The sequence below is a fragment of the Struthio camelus genome, chromosome 8, assembly GCF_040807025.1.
Source record: "Struthio camelus isolate bStrCam1 chromosome 8, bStrCam1.hap1, whole genome shotgun sequence".
Classification (NCBI taxonomy): domain Eukaryota; kingdom Metazoa; phylum Chordata; class Aves; order Struthioniformes; family Struthionidae; genus Struthio; species Struthio camelus.
In genome coordinates, this window is record NC_090949.1 from 10,382,674 (window position 1) to 10,404,015 (window position 21,342).

General features: G+C 38.1%; 2 protein-coding genes across 5 annotated transcripts in view; one reads left to right on the forward strand and one right to left on the reverse strand.

The window, feature by feature from the left end:
* Positions 1-20,922, reverse strand: UCHL5 (ubiquitin C-terminal hydrolase L5). The gene is made up of 11 exons (XM_068952075.1): positions 20,670-20,922; positions 19,206-19,269; positions 17,267-17,372; positions 8,524-8,649; positions 8,379-8,440; positions 8,163-8,293; positions 5,591-5,654; positions 4,392-4,494; positions 3,802-3,915; positions 1,993-2,091; positions 1-657 (listed from the first exon to the last, which is right to left on the reverse strand). Exons 1-11 carry the CDS (start codon positions 20,749-20,751, stop codon positions 613-615), a joined length of 996 nt encoding a protein of 331 aa, XP_068808176.1. The 5' UTR covers positions 20,752-20,922; the 3' UTR covers positions 1-612.
* RO60 (Ro60, Y RNA binding protein) overlaps positions 20,920-21,342 on the forward strand; it is a 9,020-nt gene continuing 8,597 nt past the window's right edge. For all 4 annotated transcript variants that reach the window (XR_011142458.1, XR_011142459.1, XM_068952073.1 and 1 more), the window contains exon 1: positions 20,920-21,093. The gene's annotated coding sequence lies outside the window, so the exon portion shown is untranslated. The remainder of the gene's footprint in view (positions 21,094-21,342) is intronic.

A 21,342-nucleotide genomic window follows, 5' to 3' on the forward strand; every position in this document is an offset into this window, starting at 1 on the left:
TGTTTGCCAAAATAAAAATGGGAATATTTATTATCTCTTCTACTAAAGCAATGTGGATCTTTTGAGATTATACATCGGTCTTTGCAAATGTTGCTACAGCTAAATTCATACTTTTCAGCTCTGTAAAAAATTAGAAACAAACTTCATAAAAACAAAGACACAGCATATGTCACTGAACAGTCAGATAGTATTGTAATTGTTAATAGGGATGAGCAAAGAAAGCTCATGCGTATATTGAAATTATGGCATTCTCTGCATCATCATCATATACTTGCGTGGGACAAAATGTTTTAACGGTTTCCTCAGGAAGAGATTAAGACGCATGGGTACATTTTCTCTGCACATTTTCAGGTCTATTTCCCAGGCTTTCAGAAGTCCAATAGACTGTTAAATACTGAATTTGATCAGGAGAATCTAAACATTACTTAAGAGTACTACATGCACATGATGCAGGGGAAGAAAAAAATTTAGACCCGTGCATACAGTACAAGACAAACTGTTACAATTGCCAAACGTGCGCTGGACAAAATTTAAAGTTTATGAAAAGTTTTATTTGCTGTCATGAAAATAGTTTCAGAAGCACATAATTGTACACATTTTGCAAAGTCATCTTCACTTGGCCTCCTGAACTTTCTTGGCATTCTGTTTTTCTTTCGCCTAGAAAGCAGAGGAAAACGATATTAAACTCTGATAAGACAATAATCTGTATTTTTTCAAGCTCTATTACAACCTATTATAATATTCCAGCTCTATAATAACCTCTATTAATATGTAAATGGATTAAAAACCCACATAAAGTAGGAAAATCTTAAAAGTCAAATTCAAAACTAAAAAAAAATTAAAGGTAGTTTACATTTCTTGGAACAAATTCAAGCCAGTGTAGTTCCTTTAGACCTGCACATGCATAGAGAGAAGCACAAACAGCTACTGAAAGAGTTCATCTTTGTCTTCTTTATCTCCTAGACAATTTATTAAAACAGTATACATCTAGACATTACCAAAACAGCTACTCTTTTAAACTGGTAGCCTACAAGCCTACTCTCCTACATAAATTCAGCTAAATGAATGAGCTCATTAAGTAATATATAGCTCTTTCTTAACAGCGAGCTCAAAATTAGGCAACCCGTCTACTGCACGCGGTACACATGCAAGCCAGCACTATGATACTGCTACAATTCAAGTCGAGTACTTGAATAGCCATACAGTTCAATATCCTTGACAGAGTGACAGGAGATATGTTATATAATTTAATAAACACGCCTTACTTTAAACCTTGATAGTAAATCAATGTTAATAGCTAGACATCATGTAAAGGTGAAAACAATGAGCCAGTAGATCAGTATCAGGAAAGGGAAAATGAAGAGAGCTGAATTCTTCAAGCAGCTTAAACTACCAGAAGTTCTGTGCAAAGGCTGCCATCTAGCGTGGACAGATAAATCAACAGAACTGAGTACTAAGATTCCAGGTCTGAGTCTACTCGGCAAGAGGGACCAGCCTTGTACGTAGACATGATTTGGGCTTCTCCACACTGAAAAATTAAAAGTCCTACTAAAATTATGATGTATATCTCCAGTTAGCATGCAGTAGAGTTCCCAGTGCCATTCTGCCATCCCTTTTTGAGCTGAAGATTACAAATACACAGATAATACATATGCTTTGTAGTGTATCATTTTATGTCCCGTAACACGATCATCTAGTTGATATTGGGTGGCGTCTTGCTATATCGCCATTAGAAAGCTTTGTTTAGGTTATCAAAGGGGAGAAACAGTCTGCCTTTGCACAGAAAAGCAAAGTTGGTGGGCCCCTCCATTGCTCATCTCAGTTAGGCTTGTACGTCTTCAGAAGTGCAAGGTACTATCACACAAGCCAGCAATAAAGCTGAATGCAGAAATCACACTTCCTAGATATTTGACTACAGTTTTAATTTTAAACAGAAGGTATGAAAAGTTACAGTAATATATCGTTTCCAAAAAGTAATCTAAAAATACTCACTTTTTCTACTAGCGGTATTAACTGTTGGTGTTCTGCTAGAGTCTTTAATAATTCCATGATGAAAGGCAGGTAGTTATGTTTTCTTCTAATATTTTCAATCTAAAAATAAATTTAAAGCAGTAACAGAATTATTATATGACTAAAAGGGGCTTTTTCTTCCCCAAAACTTGGAGTTCTTTTTAAATATCAGCCAGGTAAAAATGAAATTCAAGTAATAAAATTCTGAACACACCAGGTGAGAAAGTACATGCTAGATGAATATACTGTGTAAGGCACAAGCTGTCCTTACACTCTTTTGCCATATTAGCCAAATATCCTCAGGGATTATTAAGTAGGCTCTATGGTTTAAGTTACTGACAAGTATTGTCATCTAAACTTTCCACTTTTTGTTTAACTTAAATTGTGGTTTATCGTCTTATGTAGTTTTACACTCCCTAGCAAGTCATGGCCTGAACTTTGGTTAAAATGCTTAAACATTTTAGCAATGCAAAAACAATTATTTTCATTATGATGATTAATTTGCAGCTGCTACAATGGTTCAACCCTTTAAAAAAGTAGGAATTTCTGATTATTTTTTTGACTGGGAGAAATGACTTCCCTAGACCCAAAGGGGAGAGGGAGAAAAAGAGAAAAGAAAAGGAGAAGAAAGAAAAAAAAAAAAAAGAGAGACCTTTACGCAGTGTTTGCTAATTAGAAGTGAAAAATTGTGGAACTTTAAGTTTTTTGCCCACCAATTTCATTTGTTTGCTTAGTTGCATGCTTGGTAAACTGCATGCTTTGTGGGTTTGTTGTTGTTGCTTTTGTTTTTTAATTTATTTTTTAGTATGATCTCTTGAATTGTAGCCTGATTCTACGGAATAGAGATTGCAAGACTCTGCTTTAAAGACAAATAGCCATGACGCTTTACAACTTTGAACTTAACACATGTCCTGTAGATTTAGATTTGAAATTATCATTAGAATTACTAAAATATTGGTCTTGTATCTTCTACAAAATAGTGAAATAAAGTTTCTGCAAAAAAAGTAGAGTTATCTTCAAAGGAACTATATCAACTTTGATTAAGAACAATTCTATAATTATCTAGGCACCTTCCATCCAAAAAGGGTTACGAGATTAAAGAAAAAAAATTTGGTCAACCAGCTTTATTTCCTCAAAACATTCCCTGAAGTATTTCTGAATAATTAAAGAAAGTTGCAACTTATGATCTCAGAGAAACTTTCCCTTGTCTCATTTTCATTAACATCATTTATCCTTTAATCATCCTTCTTATCAACTAATGCATCAACATTCTTTACTGATGACAAGGAGGGCGAAAGAGCCAACATAAATGCTCTGCAGAGAAAGACAACGAGACTAATGCTTCAAAGTCCTAGTAAAAAATGGAAAAAAAAAAAATCCTTTCAAGCGACCACTATTACATATAGTAGCGTAATCAGTGATTCTAGCTGTAACATGTTGGTCAGCCTTCTGGGGCGCATAAAGCAATTTCTTGCCAGAGTTTCAGAATTCACTGTGCTTAAATAAATAAATCTTTTTAAGCGAGAAAGAAATATAAAAAAAAGCACCAAAGGGAGTTAACAGTGAACATCACAAATTGACTTGCAAGCTTTATGCTAAAAGGAAACAGGCTGGTAAGCTGTGAATTCAGGAACAACATGCCAATTTACATCAAACTCATAACACATGGATCTTTCTAGTACCCATCCAACTCCTTCAGATTAATTGCAACAGCCTCCCACAGACAAGAAAGCTCACTTTTTCTTATGATTTTTTTCAACAGTTTGATCAGACAAAACAAAGGTTACATACCTTGTATCTTTTCAATTTTTGGTTCTCTTCTTCAATTAGCATCTGGTATTTTGCAACTTCTGACTGAATAGAACTTAACATATTACTACTCTGGTCTGTGTCCATAGGTTCCTCCTTCCACAGAAACAGATAAAGTTAAATGGATGATGAAATTACAGCATTCCTTTCTTAAAAGAAAAAAAGTCTTGCCTTTATGATGTTTCTATTCCTATACATAGTCAGTTTTTGCTTACAGTTACGGGAGCATTGTAGGAACTTCTGCAGTTAATTACAAGTGGTTCAGTTCAAGTACTAGGAAAAGAATAGTCGCACTACCGCAGCACGTTAGCGGGAACAGAGAGCCACAACGATGTGGTCACGCTGCACCTAGTGTCTGAATTAGCTCACTCGGAACTAACCAGAGCTGCCACAAGTATTTCCACACAGCACTGCACTGTGCTCGACAGGCATCTTACAATCCTTTCCCTGCTTCTCTTGGTTAATGCTCTTTCTGGAGCAAGGGAAGAAGGAAGGGTAGAGGAGGCGAATAATAAAGTGAAGCCAGAACTATTACAACTTAACAGCTCCAGTAACTTAATACCCTGACCTACCTCTGCAAGTTGCCGCTGTAACTCTGCAATCCTCTGCTCATATATCATTTTTCTGTCAGACACAATGGCCATCAAGTTAAACCTTATCTCCCCTTCACTGTATCTAAATGAGGAGCAAGAAGTTTTCAAAATTAATCTTTTTACATGACAACACAAAAACCTCCTCCAGGGTTTCTTTCATTAGAAGGGAATGCATTTTGCATTTGAAAAAAAAACAGAGCTATGAAATTAAGCTGTGCTGCAGATCTAATCCTACCATGAGATAAAACCGTACCTCGGATCAGCACTACCCAAATTGTAACTTCCTGTAACATGCTCTCCCAAGATGTTACAATATTCCCATCTGTGGTCACAAGAAACAAAAATTTGAAACTGCGACCAAAAGACAAAACAAAATGTGATATGGCTGACAACATCACTCATGCAGGACTGCTGCCCAAATATATTTGTATATATGTATGTACGTATGTATGTATGTATTTTTAAAAACTCTCTCATCATTGTTACTTCTTGTTAGAAAACGCTGGAGACCTCTTTTCCATGAAATATGAAGAGTAACTTGAACGATTAGATTTGCAGTCCTTTCAGAGTTTAAATTCTCCAAATGTGGTCTGGCAGTAAATGTTTTCCTCATCAACTATCAACCTACAAATAAAAGATTCTTTGAAAATTGTTTCCTAAAAATAGTGCAAAGCCAACATTTCATTTCTAACATGTTTTGGAGCTGCAGCTTGGGGTCAGAGTTGGGATGCTAGAAGACTTCTATAATATGTTTTTCTAGCCTAAATTTCCAAAGCACGCCACAAGCCACCTAAGGAAAACTCGCTTTCTATAAATACCTGTTGTAATGTTGGATTATCTGGTATTTTGAGTTATGACATCACACTCAACCACAGTAATATTAATAATTATCCACAGTAATAGCATACTTAGTTTTCACTCAAAGATCTACAGCTGTCTAACAGAATTAACAATCTTGTTCTTTCTTTATCAAAGTACTAGCAGGACCTCTCTTTACAATACAGATACCTACTCTCATTAAATCATATATTTCATTTAGTCACATACGAATATACACATAAAATGATGTAGGAGCTTAATCTCTTAGAAATTCAGATGAAAGATCAAAGGAAGTTAAGAAAAAGGAATTCTTCCACAAATATATAATGCTATATTTTAAAAGCATCATGACCATTTACTTTTGTATTCGTTTCTCTATGACAGGCCGTACAGCACTTATCCAGTCATCTTGATTGCAAGCACCTAGGAAAAAAAAAAAAAAAAGGAAAAATAATCTTCTTTGCAAACTTTGCTGCAAATTCAAGATTCATATAATTCATGCTTAGGCACTGCTATCAAACAGACCATCTAACAAATTTTTCCCGGGCAATTCAGTCTCAAAATATTCAACTCATCTTTCTAGGAGGAGGATGATATATTTTTGAATAACAACATTCAGGTAACGTACTGGCCAGAGCAATGGAGCAGAATTACATTTTAAGGGCAAAAACACCTAACATTTATTTTGTTGATGAGAAGAAACAAGAGAAAAATTGTAAATTACGTATGTTTTTTGTACAACACAAAAGACTGACTGGTATGACAGATTAAGAAAAAGCCAGGATGGTACACAATGCTCCCTCCTCCTCCGTGATAATTTATTCTATTATACATTTAAGCAAAGTTTGAAAGTTTTAACAACACTCAACACTTGCAAAGCTCTTTGAAGAAGTAATGGCTACACAGAATTAATTACTTCTTACTTATGTGAAGTACAATGCAAAGATACTACAAGGTTAAATCTCATTTTAAGGCCACATCACTCCATCCTGAGACTTCACACATTCAGAATGTCCTAACTGCTGGCAATCTCAGGTCAGCCCTCCTGACTTCAGTAGGCTAAAGAGAGACCTTCATTTCCTGTCACCATTAATTATTTCACAGGATTTCCCTCAAGTAAGCTTTGATTTAAAGGAATTTTTAAAAATCTGGAATCCAGAATGCCTTATGCAGCTTAATTTCTACACTGTCTTCTTCGTTACCTGCACAACATGTTCTTAAATACTGCTTTTTGGTAAATAGGAATATACGGTAAATGTATTTTGTACTTGGCTCCATATAGCCTGCAGATGAAACCATGGCAACAGGCATTTATGCCTACATGTAGTAGCTGTACTTCAGCTACTTCTCATTTCATGAAGAGAACGCAAACAAGTATAATTGCACAATGAAGAACAGATTTTCTAAACTGGTTGGAAAATTAAAACAAAGTGGATTCTTCAGAGGAAAAGTGCAAGGTATCAGTTCTTTAATAAACCTTTGTATATGTATCATTCAAAAATGTAAGAGTTCAAGAAAGTAAAACCAAAAGTGATTTTTTTCCTTAAGTAAATCATTACATGCTGACAAAACTTCTTCCTCTTCATTAGGTCTGTAAGTGTGACCATATGCTCCCAAGAACATAAAAGCAGCTGGCAAATGCAAAAAGAAAGGGTAGTTACAGCTGTTCCATTTAGATGAAATGAAGACTTAACACTAAGTTGACACAACACTATATTAAAAAGTCAGAAAAAGAAAATAAATATAGAAGACTATATAATAGATAACGTGCTTTTAAGAGAAATAAGAAAATAACTAAAGGTAATTTCCTAAATTGATAATGCCCCTTTCTAGCAATTTCAAGGTCTTCAAGCAAATGAAAAAATACATACGATCTGCTGATCGTAAGAAAAAAAAGTTATCCTGCTGGTAGGTCTGCAGACAGTATAGTCTCCCCAGCCAGACTAAAGATGAGATTGAGGAGCAAGCCACTAGTGGGGCTTAAAAAGGAAATTGGAAAACAAACTGGATACTTGGAGTGTGAAGTACTGAGATTATAACTGGCTCAAAGAAGAGCCCAGAAACATGACAGGTACAGCAGAGATTTTCAAGATGCAAGAGGGCACATTTACAGCCTAAGTGTGAGAAAAATCACAAGACATGAAACAGGAGCAGCTTTTATATAGAGTATAAACCTATGGTAAAGGTAGCTATTCTCTTTGAAACCATCAGCTAAATATTTGCTACCTAAGAAGGGAAAGGAAGGACACTGCGTAATGTCAGCTGCATACATGCTGTATAACGCATAACGTATTTAAAAAAAAAAAAAAAAGTATGTCAGCTGTATACATACTCCCACAGAAGAAAGTAGTGATGAAATAAAGGGATAGTTTATAATTAACCTGAAGAAATACAATAGCTCTGAAAACGTGACATAGGAATTGTCTTGGGTGACAACACAACAAAACAAGTGAAGATATTTGCAGAAAAATATTAGCAAAGGGAGTTGCAAAATACAATTGCAATAAAGACAACCCAAAAAATTACATAGTTTTACCAGTTCTCTAGAGACAGAGCTGAGAGCAACAACACATCTCCTCAAATACGGAGGATGAACATTCACAAAAAGTCAATTTGTGACAGAATTAAAATATTAGAAGCCCCCTGGACTGAATGGACTGTTCATTTAGTTACTGGATGAAAGGAAAGACATGGCTTAACAGATAATCAGAAACATGGAGAAAGCAGGAAGACAACTGGATTTTCTGATCAACAAACATCAAACAATACAAATGACTGTAAAGAAGTCTGTATGTGCCTGAATTACATATTAAAAAAATCTAAGAAATATGCTTTATTTTAATATATAGTTTGATCCTGTAACATATAACCAATTTGTTACAATAATTTATTATTAAAATGAAAGATATTTAGAAAGATATAAAATATTACCTAAATCAATTGGTCCTTCCCTTAATCCATCTAGTTCATAAAGCCGTCCACTAACAGGTACATAACTTACAAAGTGAAATGCATCTTCTTCTTTTGCTGAAGACTTTGCATCAAATTCAAACATCTGTTGCCTGCAAGGAAAATAAAAGAAATCTGAAGTGAAAAAAAACTGCCTGAGTTTTGCCTACTTGTGCAACATCTAAAGCGCCCTGTTACCTGGCAAAACTGTTGTGAACCTGCCGAATCACTTCTGAGTTGCTTAGTGCCAAACCTTTCATCTAATAAACAAAAACAGAATAAAATTATAAGCCATTGTACACATTCAATACTAGAATAGATTCAGAAAATAGTAGGCACTTACCGCAGCATCAAAACTTTGTGAAAATTCTTTAAATTCTGACAGAGTCTCCCCTAGATGGATATCCTGATGAGCACAATTTAATAGCACACTTACTATGGCTTGAGTAGCACAAGCATTATTTATTACCTGGAAAAAAGCACAAATGTTGAGGATTTGCTCAGTACTGAGGACATTTATAATTTAAGTTGGTAACATTTTCCATTATAAACACACATTTTCATTGGCAATTCACAATACAGCTTCACTCTACAAGCAGGCAGCAAATCTAGTCTGAATAGCCCCGAAAAAGCCCTTGCTGCAGGAGACTAACAGTGGATGGCTGTCATATACAATTCAGTGATAAGACAAGCACTTCACACCTCTACTTAGAAACACTGATATTACTGCCTTACCATCCCCCTAAAACAATTAATAAAGGACCCCCCCCCAAAAAAAAAGTAGGAACCCCTAGATTATAGTAGAATGGCAAGTAAAGCACTACTCATAGTAAGCAGTTAAAAAATCAGGTAATTTTAATGTCAGAGAGAGAGATAAAAGAAGCAAAGGGAAAAAATAAAAATCACATCATAGGAGCCCAAAAATTATTCATTTGGGGCAATGGAGCACATCATGAAACCTAGACTTTTTTTTGTTTGTTTGTTTGTTTTTAAGATGAGTCAAATATCTCAGGGGCAAACTAATTAAATTTAAAGATGTCCCAATATTTTCTATGAGAGTTTGCTGACTAATAAACCTGAGTTTGCTGAATTTTGCTGAATGATAATTTAGATTTTTCACTTGTTTCTTAATTTGCAGTACATCTCTCCATTTTAACCTAGCACTTAAGTTACCAGTTTGTGTGATGCTGTTGTATAGACTATTTTTGTGTTAAATATCTAATTTTTAGAAAATATAAGTAAAGCCCTTGACATTACAGCCAGGCCTTTAATGTTGTCTAACGGTAATCAAACTTAAATGCTGTATTTAAAGAAAGCAAAACAGAAATTATTAGTATTACTAAACATCTCAGAAGATTAGGTATTTTTCTTTTTTTTGTTCCCCCTCCATAATCTGCAATTGATAGGGGCAATGCAGGACTGAATTAAAAAGACCATAATCAAATAGTTGGAAGGCATAAGTAGAACAGGGATTTCATAGTAGCAATTTCTTCTCAGTGAACTGTACGCTCAGAAAAAAGATAATGTATTTTTAGTCTATGAGACTGTTTTTCAATTGAAAATGTTACTTTAAGGTTAAGACTGGGAGACAATTTTTTTTTTTTTTAAATAAGTAAACCGAACATTAATTCAGGGCTGTGAACGCAAAACCACTTCCAACAAGAAAGAAAAGATAGATATCTGTTTTATAGTTAAAGGCAGTTCTTAAAGAAAAACCCTTTCTGTGAGAAAGCATCATGGGGGAAAGGGGAAGAAGAGGAATCCTAATGTCAGAGAACTTTTTCTATTTTAGTTCCTGTAAGGTATAGGACGCTACTCACATGAGTCTGTCATTTCATAAGCCAAAAGTGAATTAGATACTGAAAGATTGGATTGCATTCCTCTACTGGATGTTTTCATTAAATTACTGACATATAAACTTAACCTCTTCCTCTTCCAAGAGGATCGTCAGTTTTGCCTAGGAAACAATTAATTTAGAACTGCTTCCCGGAAAATGTGGAATTATACTCTTAGAATTGTCCTTAACTATGCAAGTGTCAGTAAAGCGAGACCAATTTCCCCCAAATTCACTAAATTTTGTCTACTCAATATAGACAGCAGTATTGCAGATGACAAAACTAAGCAGAAAATTAGCAGCTCTTTTTTTGCTTTTCTTTAATTCTCCTTAAATTCCCTCAACCCTCATTGCCCCTTCCATTACTATCCCTGTTCCAGAAACAGCCTCAGACATCACCCGTTTCTTTACATCTTCTGCGAGCATCTATATCAGACGCTTATTTTTTATACTTCAGTAACACCTGTGTTTACTCAGTTCAGATTACATTCCTACAGTCTAGATGACAAATACAGAAATAAATAAAAAAATTAAGAAAAGCACAATTTATTTGACTTAAAATGTTATCAAGGGAGTCAATGACACATGCAGAATATATACTACAGTGATTGAAACCTCACAGGCTGCAGGCATGCAAGCTAAAGGCTAGAGTTCACGCAGTTACGAAATAAAGGACAGGGAAGGAAGATCCATCAAGGGCAGTGAAATAATCAGCGGTAGCAAAAAAACTAAATAACACAGTCCAATAGAATGAAAACATTTAAAAGAATTAATGCTACAGCATAGGAAAGAGAACCAAGAACTAAAGGTTCTCTGAGATATGATTGGGAAATGGTATAACAGACATAAAAGTAAAAGTAGTACTAAGATGAAAGCAGAAAGATCCGAAGTGGACTACAGTGAGCTAGCCTGAAGTAGTCGTTGCATTAACTAAGCTGATAGAGAAAGGAAAAAGAAGGTAGTATTAAGAGGAGAGAGAAGTGTGGCAAAGAGTATGATATTAGGATGAAGGGACACCATAGCAAACTCCAGCTGCAAAAACGACAGCTAATACAGGACACTAAGGGAAAGAACACTGGGTGATAAACAACTGCCTATGAAAAATAGAGAAGTACAGAATGAACGGTTGCTCTGACAGAGCACTAACTCAATAATGAATTCAAAAAAAGAGAAATTAAAAGAGAGAAGTTTTGAGACTAGAAGCAAGATCAACACAGAAACTAGAGCAGCTGGATACAGGAGTTTGCAATAATAGCAAAAATAGGAGGAAAAATGAAACTTGGCAAGAAATTTGTGTTCTCATCAAATATCTGCCTTTCAGCATAAATGTATTTTTTTATTCCAACTACAGTATAGAATTAGTCTGTTTAAATGTACAAGAGCCAAGTCAAATCAAGTATCCTATTCCTAGAAAACAAAATGCAACAAACGTGGACCTTAGACCAGTGGTCCCCCGCTGACGAAATGGAAATACATTAAAGATCCACTGACACTTCTCAGAAAGCATGAGACTGAAGGTGAGGAAAAGAAAGCAGGAATAGTCCTATAGCTGAAGAAAAGGAGTTCAGAACAGCAGGTGACAGGCGCAAGACGACAATATGTTCCTGGGTCTAGATGACACGAGAGAAGTTACCAAGAGAAGTACCAAGGAGGAGGTACCTAGCAGTGGTTCCTGGGCAGGGTGAAGAGGGCAGAGCAAGGAGGAGGCAATTGCTAGCACTAAATGTGGAATGAGTGCAAGGTTTATTATATGGGCACAGCATTCTATCGATGCACAGAGCCAGTCCAACACTGCTATACACCTAAGCTAACGAGTCCTTTTGGAGAGAGAGGGGTCAGGATACCCATCTACCTTAAGTTCTAACACATCTCTGCCACTTAAGGTGTCTCAGCATTGGCAAAAAATGTATTTTCTGCCTTTATATAGTATTGCAATACATGCAGGCTATCCGAGAAAGATTCTCTGTGGCCTAACATTTTGACTTGGGACTTAGGAGGATTTTCTGTATTCTCCCAGAAATCTCAACTCTTGCCTGTTCATTTCTGTCCAGGAAGTCCTGGACGGATATTTGACTGATCAGTATTTACAACCCCAGCTTGAAGTAGGTACCTACATTTGAAAAATGTTGCTAGTGAAACTACACACTGCATTTAAGAATACCCGAAATAAAACAACACTGTATCTGTATTAGATGTTGAAGCCAGACCTGAGAGAACAAGGAAAAAAAAAAAAGAGAGAGAGAGAGAGAGAGAGAGAGAGAGAGAGAGAGAGAGAGAGAGAGAGAGAGAGAGAGAGAGAGAGAGAAAATTGCCATGTTGCCAAGTGAAGCTTAGCTTAAAAAACAAAATAAAACAGAAGACAAAATGGCATGGAACCATTTGATTAGACTACTCCATCACATCTTCCTATTAAGATTCATAAATTCAAAGCAGGTACCTTTCCCTAATAATCTAATCTGAGTTTCTGAGTCAATTGAAGGTTGAGGCACCAAATACAGCACAGCAGTCCTCGAGTTACATCTTCCATTCTATTATTTATTTTGTTGTCGAAAAAAAGCTCTGGATGGCCCTGTGCTATAACTGGTACCATAACAACAAATCTCACAGGCTCATTTAGAAAGCATCCAGATGTTACAAAACAGTTGGTTTTACATAGTCCAGTGCCAAAAACCCAGCATCAAGACAAAGTTCTAAAATTCGTTTCAACCCCTACCTTATTTGACTAAATCATCCTTTGCAATAAAGGTATGGTCCACCTACAAGTAATGTATTCCATTACTAAAAATCTGTTTCTGACTTTGATTTGATGCATTGCAAGGTCATCTTTCTTCTTATGAAGTTATTTGCTATTCCAAGTTTAGCTTCCACACAGCTATATGGTCTAATTTAAAGTTACCAAATCTGAAAATCTCAAAAAGTTTGCTTTTTAAAATCAACAGAAGCATTGGAAATATTGAAAAAAGATCGCAAATAATGAGCTCCTATTAGTGACACAAAGGCAGTTATAAACCAATTTTTTGATGTTAACAGTATCATTAACCAGATCTTGCTCCTGAAAGTATGTAGCTTTTATTCCCAATTAGTGAAGATAACGTTCTATCATCAAAATGCAGCATGAAATCAATACATGGCACAAAATAAAGGTATGATACCAATACTTGAGTAATAAATTCTGAAAGGGCTACTAAAAAAACTGATGGAAACACCCAAAGTCCACAGCAACGGCATTTTTTTTTTTTTGTCAGCAGATGTTTCTATTTCTGCAGTGATCAGCACAGAATATAGCTGTTCAAAACAGAGCTGAGGATTGCTGAACGCATCGAGTGGTTCAATCATGTAACCGCTGTGTGTAAAAACTACAGTAAGGTCCTATTTAAGCAACATAGAAATTAGGAAATTCAGAGTTAAGGCTGAAATTGTATCCTTAACTCACCTCATTGTGCCTAGGTATCCTAGCTCAAAGGGTATGTAAGATCATCCAGAGTTCTGTGGCCTCAAATAGAGGACTATATCATACCTAGGCATAACAGGGAGGCCAAATTTAACATGAGTGCACATAAAACTGACCATTAAAAGAAAAAAAATCTTTAATATGCATGCATATTAGACAGACTTTAAAATTTAGCTTTCCCCCCGCCCAATATACTCATAATTTAACCCTGAATAAGATTTAGTTGCCATTTAAAATTCAGCTAAAACATTGCTATGAAAGTGGGCATTAATAACATGTGAACATGCACAAGCTTCTTATAAAAAATTGTGCCCATTTCCTAATGCACTATTTTGCAAGATACACTCTTTCAAAGTGGTGGCCTTTTATACCTGGATAAAGCTTCCAAACAAATAAACAAACAGAATTTCAAAATGGAACATACAATTAAACATGAACAAAATAGCGCTATGCTATTGATATTATTGTTTATTTCCCATTCTGAATTGCTGTTATGTATTAACAGCTACTTCGTCTTGCTCCCAGAAGATTCAGAATGACATTTTAAAACTTCTCTGTAGTAAAGCAGATTATACTAGATCTGTTTAGATGGTAACATTTAAAAAAAAAGTATGGCAAGAAAAAAAAAAAAAAAGAGTCAAATAGACTTTTTGAGATTATTAGTGTTCCAGTGTCATGTCACTTTTGAAGATACAGACCAATAATCTTAAGTTTGCTACACAACTGTTTTACTGCAGACTTCCCAGCTTGTCATAAAATTTTGCTAACCTAAGCAAGAAATCCGTTCGCTCTGTGATTCCACGCTACAAGTGAACATAAGGTTATTCTACTAATCACTATTGTTTTTAAAAAAAACTAGGAAAACAGTTTTGTAAGGTTCAGGCAGTGCGAATGTGGGGTTTTTTTTAAATTTTATATCTCCGTATTATTTTTAGAAAAAAGAAGTCTTGACAAATCATCTGAAAAAGATGGTTGAAAGATAACTTCCCGCCTCCTGAAAACCAGCATACAAATGAACATGCAGAGGGGAAAATAAACAAGAAAGGGATGTGAGCCCAGTTGCATAATAGTTTGGGGGAGATGCTATCTTATAGAAGAATTATTTAATATCAATGCCTGTCTTCCCTTGTGCTGCTGGGTGACTCAGCAGGATTCACAATGTTTGCAAGAAAAGCAATAAGCTCAGCACTATCATAAAGAGGTTCCTGCTCCCCTTCCCTTCCCTTCCCTTCCACCAGGTTTGGCTGGTACAGTCTCAGTAAACCAATACATCTCATAATGCGGCAAGATACCAACCCAGAAAAGACGCACAGAAAATCTACAAAAAACTGCTGGCTGATGAGCTGAATTGGTTCATGGAAGGTTAATGAGCATCCGAGCCATTGCAAGAAAGGAACAGAATCACGCAGTCAAAAGCAAAAGCAGGTTGGGAGGACCAAGCCCTTCTACTCTCATCAGCAACAAATCATCAGCTCAGCCATTTGCTCGAGAAAATACAGCCACAGTATTTTACATCTACACTATTAGTACTCACAAGATTGCTTGTTGCGTTGGATCTTTAACAAGGGCTAAATTCCCCCAACAGGAAAGTGACCAAAGCTAAATATGCATTACAAATCTCCTCAAAATATAACACCAATGCCTTTCATTGGTCTCTTGATTTTTAGTTTTATTGTGACTATTTCAGTACGTATGCTGTTACAATACCTCAGGCTAGGCAAAGCTGATCCGACAAGAAACCCAAGCATACAGATATCTAAAACAAAAGTTTTGATTTTGCTAAGCCACTGCACTTGCCCAGCAGACAAAACAAAACAGCAAAAAGATATCCCACTTTCAAACTCTTTGCCAGTTACTTTTGAAATATGTATTTCATGCCACCAAGTGGCATAACTAGGTACTACTATTTTAAAATAGTGAACACTTGTTAACTGCATTCCACACTTGAAAATTAGTAAGTTCTTATCATCACTCCAGCACAGTCAATCAGTCTCCTTAAAGAGCAGCAGGTGAAGAATGGGGAGGATCAGAAAGCTCCTTCACTTCCCAAGGCAAAGAGGAATTTAATATTATCAGTCTTCAGAGGACAGCAAAGTATAAATGCTTCAAAGAAGGCTACAATATATCACAGACTTCTAATTGTTAGCCTTTAATTTTCAAGTATTTTTGTTAGCAAGTTTAATGTTATGCCAATTTTTTGCTTTACATTCTGTAATTCCAACTTTAAGCTCAAAAAAGCTCCCCCTAGCTACTTGCTTTTAGATACAGTGCCATGCTGCAGAAGGAAAGTGGAGGGGGAAAAAAAGCAAGCAAAGTGGAGCGCACAGACAAATGCTTTCACATTTTTCCAGAGGCCACAGGAATGGCCATTCTGGGGGAACCTCACTTAGTCACAAGCAACAAGACAGATGACATTCCTTGAATGAGGGTAAGTCTTCCTTAATCCGAAAATCACTCTAGGTTCAAATCAGAGTTATTTCCTCCTGCCAGGTTAATTACCCTTAGAGTTATATCAATCATTTTCCCTGAGCTTCTTTTTGTCAAGGTAATTCTATAGCCCCAGCCTACCAATCATGAACAGTGTGTTTGATTAGGTAGAAAGCATAACCTAATAAAATAGTACCCATGAGACTAATCAATCTATAAAGATACCAGATAAACTACCGCTGATCATGGTGTCATAACAGTGACAGATGCTGCTTAGCAGAATTCAAGAGTCACACCAAAGAAAGAATAAAGAAAATAGCATTAGAAAAGACCAAGGAATAAAATCATCCAGGAGAGCATGAAACACTAAGGAACGAGACTATAAAAGAATCAAATGAAAGGTAGTTTCCTGCACAACCAAAGCGCATGTATGGAGTAGCCAGTAGAGCTAAAGACATACCTAACACTTCCATTGTTTTCCACATTTCTATTTTCATCTAGAAATGCACAGAAACTTCTTTGTACCCCAAAATTTACATACAAAGCTTTTCTCAGTTTGTGGAAAAGCAGTTTATATGTGAGAGTTCTTAAAAACCCTAATGATTTGCCCTTTGATGTGAATGCTTTGTAGCTTCGTAATTAAAAGGTATAGGGATATCTTTGTTTAAATGGTTACGTTTATCACCGTTTGATAAGCAGAAAAAAAACACTTCTACTTTTTCTTGCTGTTCTTGCCTGCAGACAATAGTACTGGTGTACAGAGCAGCCTGTCAAAGCTAACATGGAATTTCAGTACTATTCTGCAATTAATGAAACACAGTGGATTACATTAGCATAAGCTACTTCTCTCCGATTTCCAATTTTCCCAAATAAACTTGCATTTCTCATTTAAATAATTAAAATTTAAGACTTCCAGATCGCAATGGTCTAGAAAGTCTTAAAATATTATCCCACCAGATTCATACCAACCTAACTAAGAAGCATTTGAGAAACAAGTGATAAACTGAAGTAAGCATCTCTTCCTATAGTACTTGTTGAAAGTGGTTTCAAAACACAATTTGCTCATTCTGCTTAAAATAAAACATTTACTAAATAATTCTTTATGGAACAGAAGAGTTGCTTGTTCCTATTTATTCTTCAGCTGTCTTCTAAGAGTACTTTCTATGCACGATGAAATTTTTTTCTTACTAACAGATCAATCAGATATACTTTGCTAATCATCTTTTAATACATAGTTCCTTTCCTCTCAGAATTTTTTAAAGTAATTCCATCTTGTGAGATATTCATCTTTGTGTGTATTTTAACAAAAGCTAGTTTATCTTTCCATATTAAAAGCTGTTTCAAGATCTAAGAAAAATATCAAACTTGCCATACCTGTTTAGCAAAAAATATTGTATCCAGTCTGGAATCCTGAACAACAGAACCTGCTGGTTCTTCTCCAGGCTGCCATTTGAAGAGGAAAATCAACCCATGTACTGGCCTAAAAAATAAAATCGGTAGGAAAAAACAAAACAAAAAGAAAAACATGTATCAATGAAAAATATCAAAGCCAGAAACCTCTACTACAATTTCATTGTATCCTGGCACAGTAATTCAGTTAATTATTTCTTTCTAAACATAGGGAACCTGTACTGAGATTTGCAGATATTGTCTTTTAGTTAAGAAGAACATATTTCAAACATCTTTCCACACATGCCAAACAATTCCAATTTGAGTTAGTGTTTAGTTAGTAATTTTTGTAAGTCTGGATCAGCCTCACTGGTCATCGTAACTATTACAGTTGTACAACACCCTTGCGAACTTGCTAGTAACAAATAAATAGCTATCAAAATGTCTGCCAATTATACAGAAGAACAGGAACTAAAATTTTGGTACTCCTTCTAGGTATAAATGAAATATGCAAAGACAAAACGAGCTTCTTGCGAAACTTCACATTTTGAAAATCAATTTCTGTCTAATACCAAAACTTTGCCTGGCTACTTCGACTGCACATCTGCACAGAAATAGCTTTCTCTTACCCCACGTTACGTTTGGTATTCCAGGAAACAATTCTTACAAAAAACTTTATCTGCATTAAAGGAAAAACTTGTCCATTATAGCAATCTGAATTCAAGGTCAGCTCAATGAGGATGCCACAAAAGGTTTACCTACAAAAGGTAAACATGCTACAGTACTGCGTAAGAAACTTTTTGAAAGCTCTGATCAGATAGTCTCAGATCTCTCCTTAAACAACGGGTCCCTTGAAGGATCTAAAAAAGCTAAGAATTAATATAGCCTTTAACATCTTACTGTTTAACTTAAAATACTAGATGTGTGTCTGGGAAGGAAGGAAGCTGGCCACCTTTCAGGCCTACAAAGATGTACATCTTACAGTATGAACAAGCTAAACTGTAACTTTATGAACAACATCGGTAATGTTCTGACGAAGAATTAATCATATGCTTCAGCATATTGCAGGTAGCAAATAAAACACTGCTAAAGCAACACTTTTGCCACTCAGGCGCAACTTGTCAAACATCTACACTCAGACAAAATTTCTAAAGTCACATATTCTTTACTAATTGCTACAGCTTCTGAAAGTGTAACCACACAAGCATAGGATATCTGCACAGGAATAGCGTATGGCCTAGGTTAGGTGGTATTTTCCTCTTAAAATCTTGCACGTGAACACGGACAACATTTAAGACGTCACGGACAGAACGGCAAGAGAATTAACATTGGCTAACGAGGGCAGAATTGTTCCATGTGATATCATTGTCAGTTACAACAAGAATATTTGACTTTACACACACACACACACACACACACGCACACACACACACACGCACACACACACACACGCACACACACACACACGCACACACACACACACGCACACACACACACACGCACACACGTTGAAGTGGTTCTACAGGAAAGGCAGGTTACAAAAGTGCATAACTACAGCAAATAATTTAAAGCAACAGATGCAATACTTTATGCGAGGAAGAAGGGAGGTAAAGAAAAAAAAAGCCAGGAACAGAAGTAAAGCAGTTTGTCAAAGAATATAGCACAAGTCAATGATAAAACCACTAGAAATCTATTACTAATGGTAATATCACTATCACTTCCCATAAACAGAGAAGCTAGCTGAAGTACAAAGGCATCAACAAAAGGTCATTCAATTGCCAAGTACGGGATTAAATCAACATCCCAAAAGACGTCCTTGGAAACTGAAAAAGTGTTACCGTGAGTTTAGTACATTTTTTTTTAGCAAGTTCAAGCATATTTAAATTAAAAAAAGATTGCAGATATAGAAAAGAAAGTGGCTTACTTCAATTTTTCAAAGTTCTCTGGTTCCAAACTCCATATTTCTTCAACTTGTGCTCCTCTGCAACCTGCGTAAAGGGAGATATAGGTTTCTGCAACTACCCCATTTAAAAGGCGCACAGCCAGTAAAAAGAGACACACAGAGAAAACTACAGTATCCGTTACAACTTATATATTCAGCTCAGAAAAAAAGTCTATTCACAAGCATCCCTGTATCTCCATTTAAAAAAGCATTGGTCAAGAAAAATAATTTCAGGGGTTTCCTCTGTGTACAATGAAATTGTCTTTGTAATGCAACTGTATTCAAAAGAAAAAAAAGCACAGAGAAGATTAACATATCTTTCATCACCTCTTGGAAAGGGGTGTCTTGGAAAGAAGAACGGTCAACTGAAAATAAGACTTTAAAGATGTTTCCAGCTAGTCTAAAGCAGAACTCGAAATATTACATACCTCTAGACAAAGACAATTTTCCCCATACTAGCATAGAGAAAATATTGCAAGCAATATGCTCAACCAAGCCATTTGCATAAGGCAGAGCCTGTAAAAGTTCAGACTTGTACTATGCGGAAGATTAAACTATTAGCCAAATACAAAAGAAGAGCTGGGCCTAGGCTTTGCTTGTGAGCTGTAAAGACATGCCAGAAATTATAAATCAATGAAACATACACGATCAATCTAATCTAGAATAAAATCACTTTGCTCCTTTGGTCAAAATTATGTGTAGGCACATCAGTTGTTACAAGCACATGTTCACAATACTACTAATTGCATTAAAAGCAAATAAACATTAAATCTTCTAGAACGCAAAGCAGCCCCTTGCAGGATACCCGACCTACTGCCAAGCTCACTGCCTGTTCCCTACTGTCCTCTTTCACAGAGGCTGTGAAATTCAGTCAATTGCCACATGACCCAAAGACGCACCTGGCAAATACAGGTATTCGCCCATTTAGGACATTCAGGTCTGCTCAGGTATATGTCAGAAACGCGCGTGAGCGCTGGGTCACAGGGCAGGGGCTGCTCACCCAGCCCACCCCGGCACGGGGCACAACCCCCCCGGCAAACCCGGCACCCCTGCGCCTCGCTGGCGCAGCTCAACGCTGCCAGACGGGCGACCATCAACGACTCGGGCCTCGGCCCTCCGAAACCGGCAGCTGGCCTGCGCCACGAGGGCCGGCCGTCGCCTACTGCAAGCCCACCGCCGGCGGGCTCGCGGCTCCGGGCGGCGCTGGCGAAACACAGCGCTCCGAGGCGGCAGGCAGGTAACCGCTTCGCTTCCCCTCAGCCCGGCTCGCAGCCGCCCCGCGGCCCGGTGCGAGGGCCGCGCCGAGCTCACCCCACACCCGCCTTTCCGCGCCCGGCTCCGCGTCGCCGCCCGCCCGTCGGGCCCAGGCTCCCCCGCCCGCCCCGGGCCGCGGCCTCAGGCCACCGCCGCCCGCTCGCCCGCTCCTTCGGCCACTTCCTCCCTCACCGAAGCCCTTGATGAGCTCGGTGAAGACGCCCGGGTCGCTCTCCATGAGGCACCACTCGCCGGCGCTGCTGCCTCCCGCCATGGCGGCGGCCGCGGGCTCCCGGGCGCTGCCGCCGGCCGGCTACGCTGCGAGGCGCGGGCACGCCGCTTCCTTCCCGGCAGGCCGCGCGGCCCACGCTGCCGCTGTCATCTCTATGGTGAGGCGAGGGGCAGGGCGGGAAGCGGCGGCGGCGGCGACTGCATCCGGGGCAGCGGCGGGGCGGGTGCGGCCCCATCCGGGTCCTGGCGATGCTGTCAGGCAGCCGGGCCGGGCCGGGCTGCGGCCGGAGGCGCCTTACGCAGCCTCGGGCCGCCCCAGGGGGACGCGCCGCCGCTGCCGCCCCTCCCCGCGGCCTCCGGGCTGCGGCCGCGCTCGGCTTCGCAGGCAAGTGCTCGGGGCAGGGCGGGCTCCGCCGCCGGCGGAGGCCTCTGCGCCCCCTCCCGGCCTCCCGCCCGCTGGGCCGGGCCGGGCCAGGCCAGGCGGCAGCGCACCGGGCGGCCCCTGAGGGGGATCAGCCGCAGCGCCGCCTCTTCGAAGGGTTTTGTTGGGCTGGCTGGTTTTTAATTGTCGTCGCGATTCCGCATCGGTTTTGGGCGGCCTAGGCGGCAGCTAGGTCGCCTCTCTCAGGGGTTC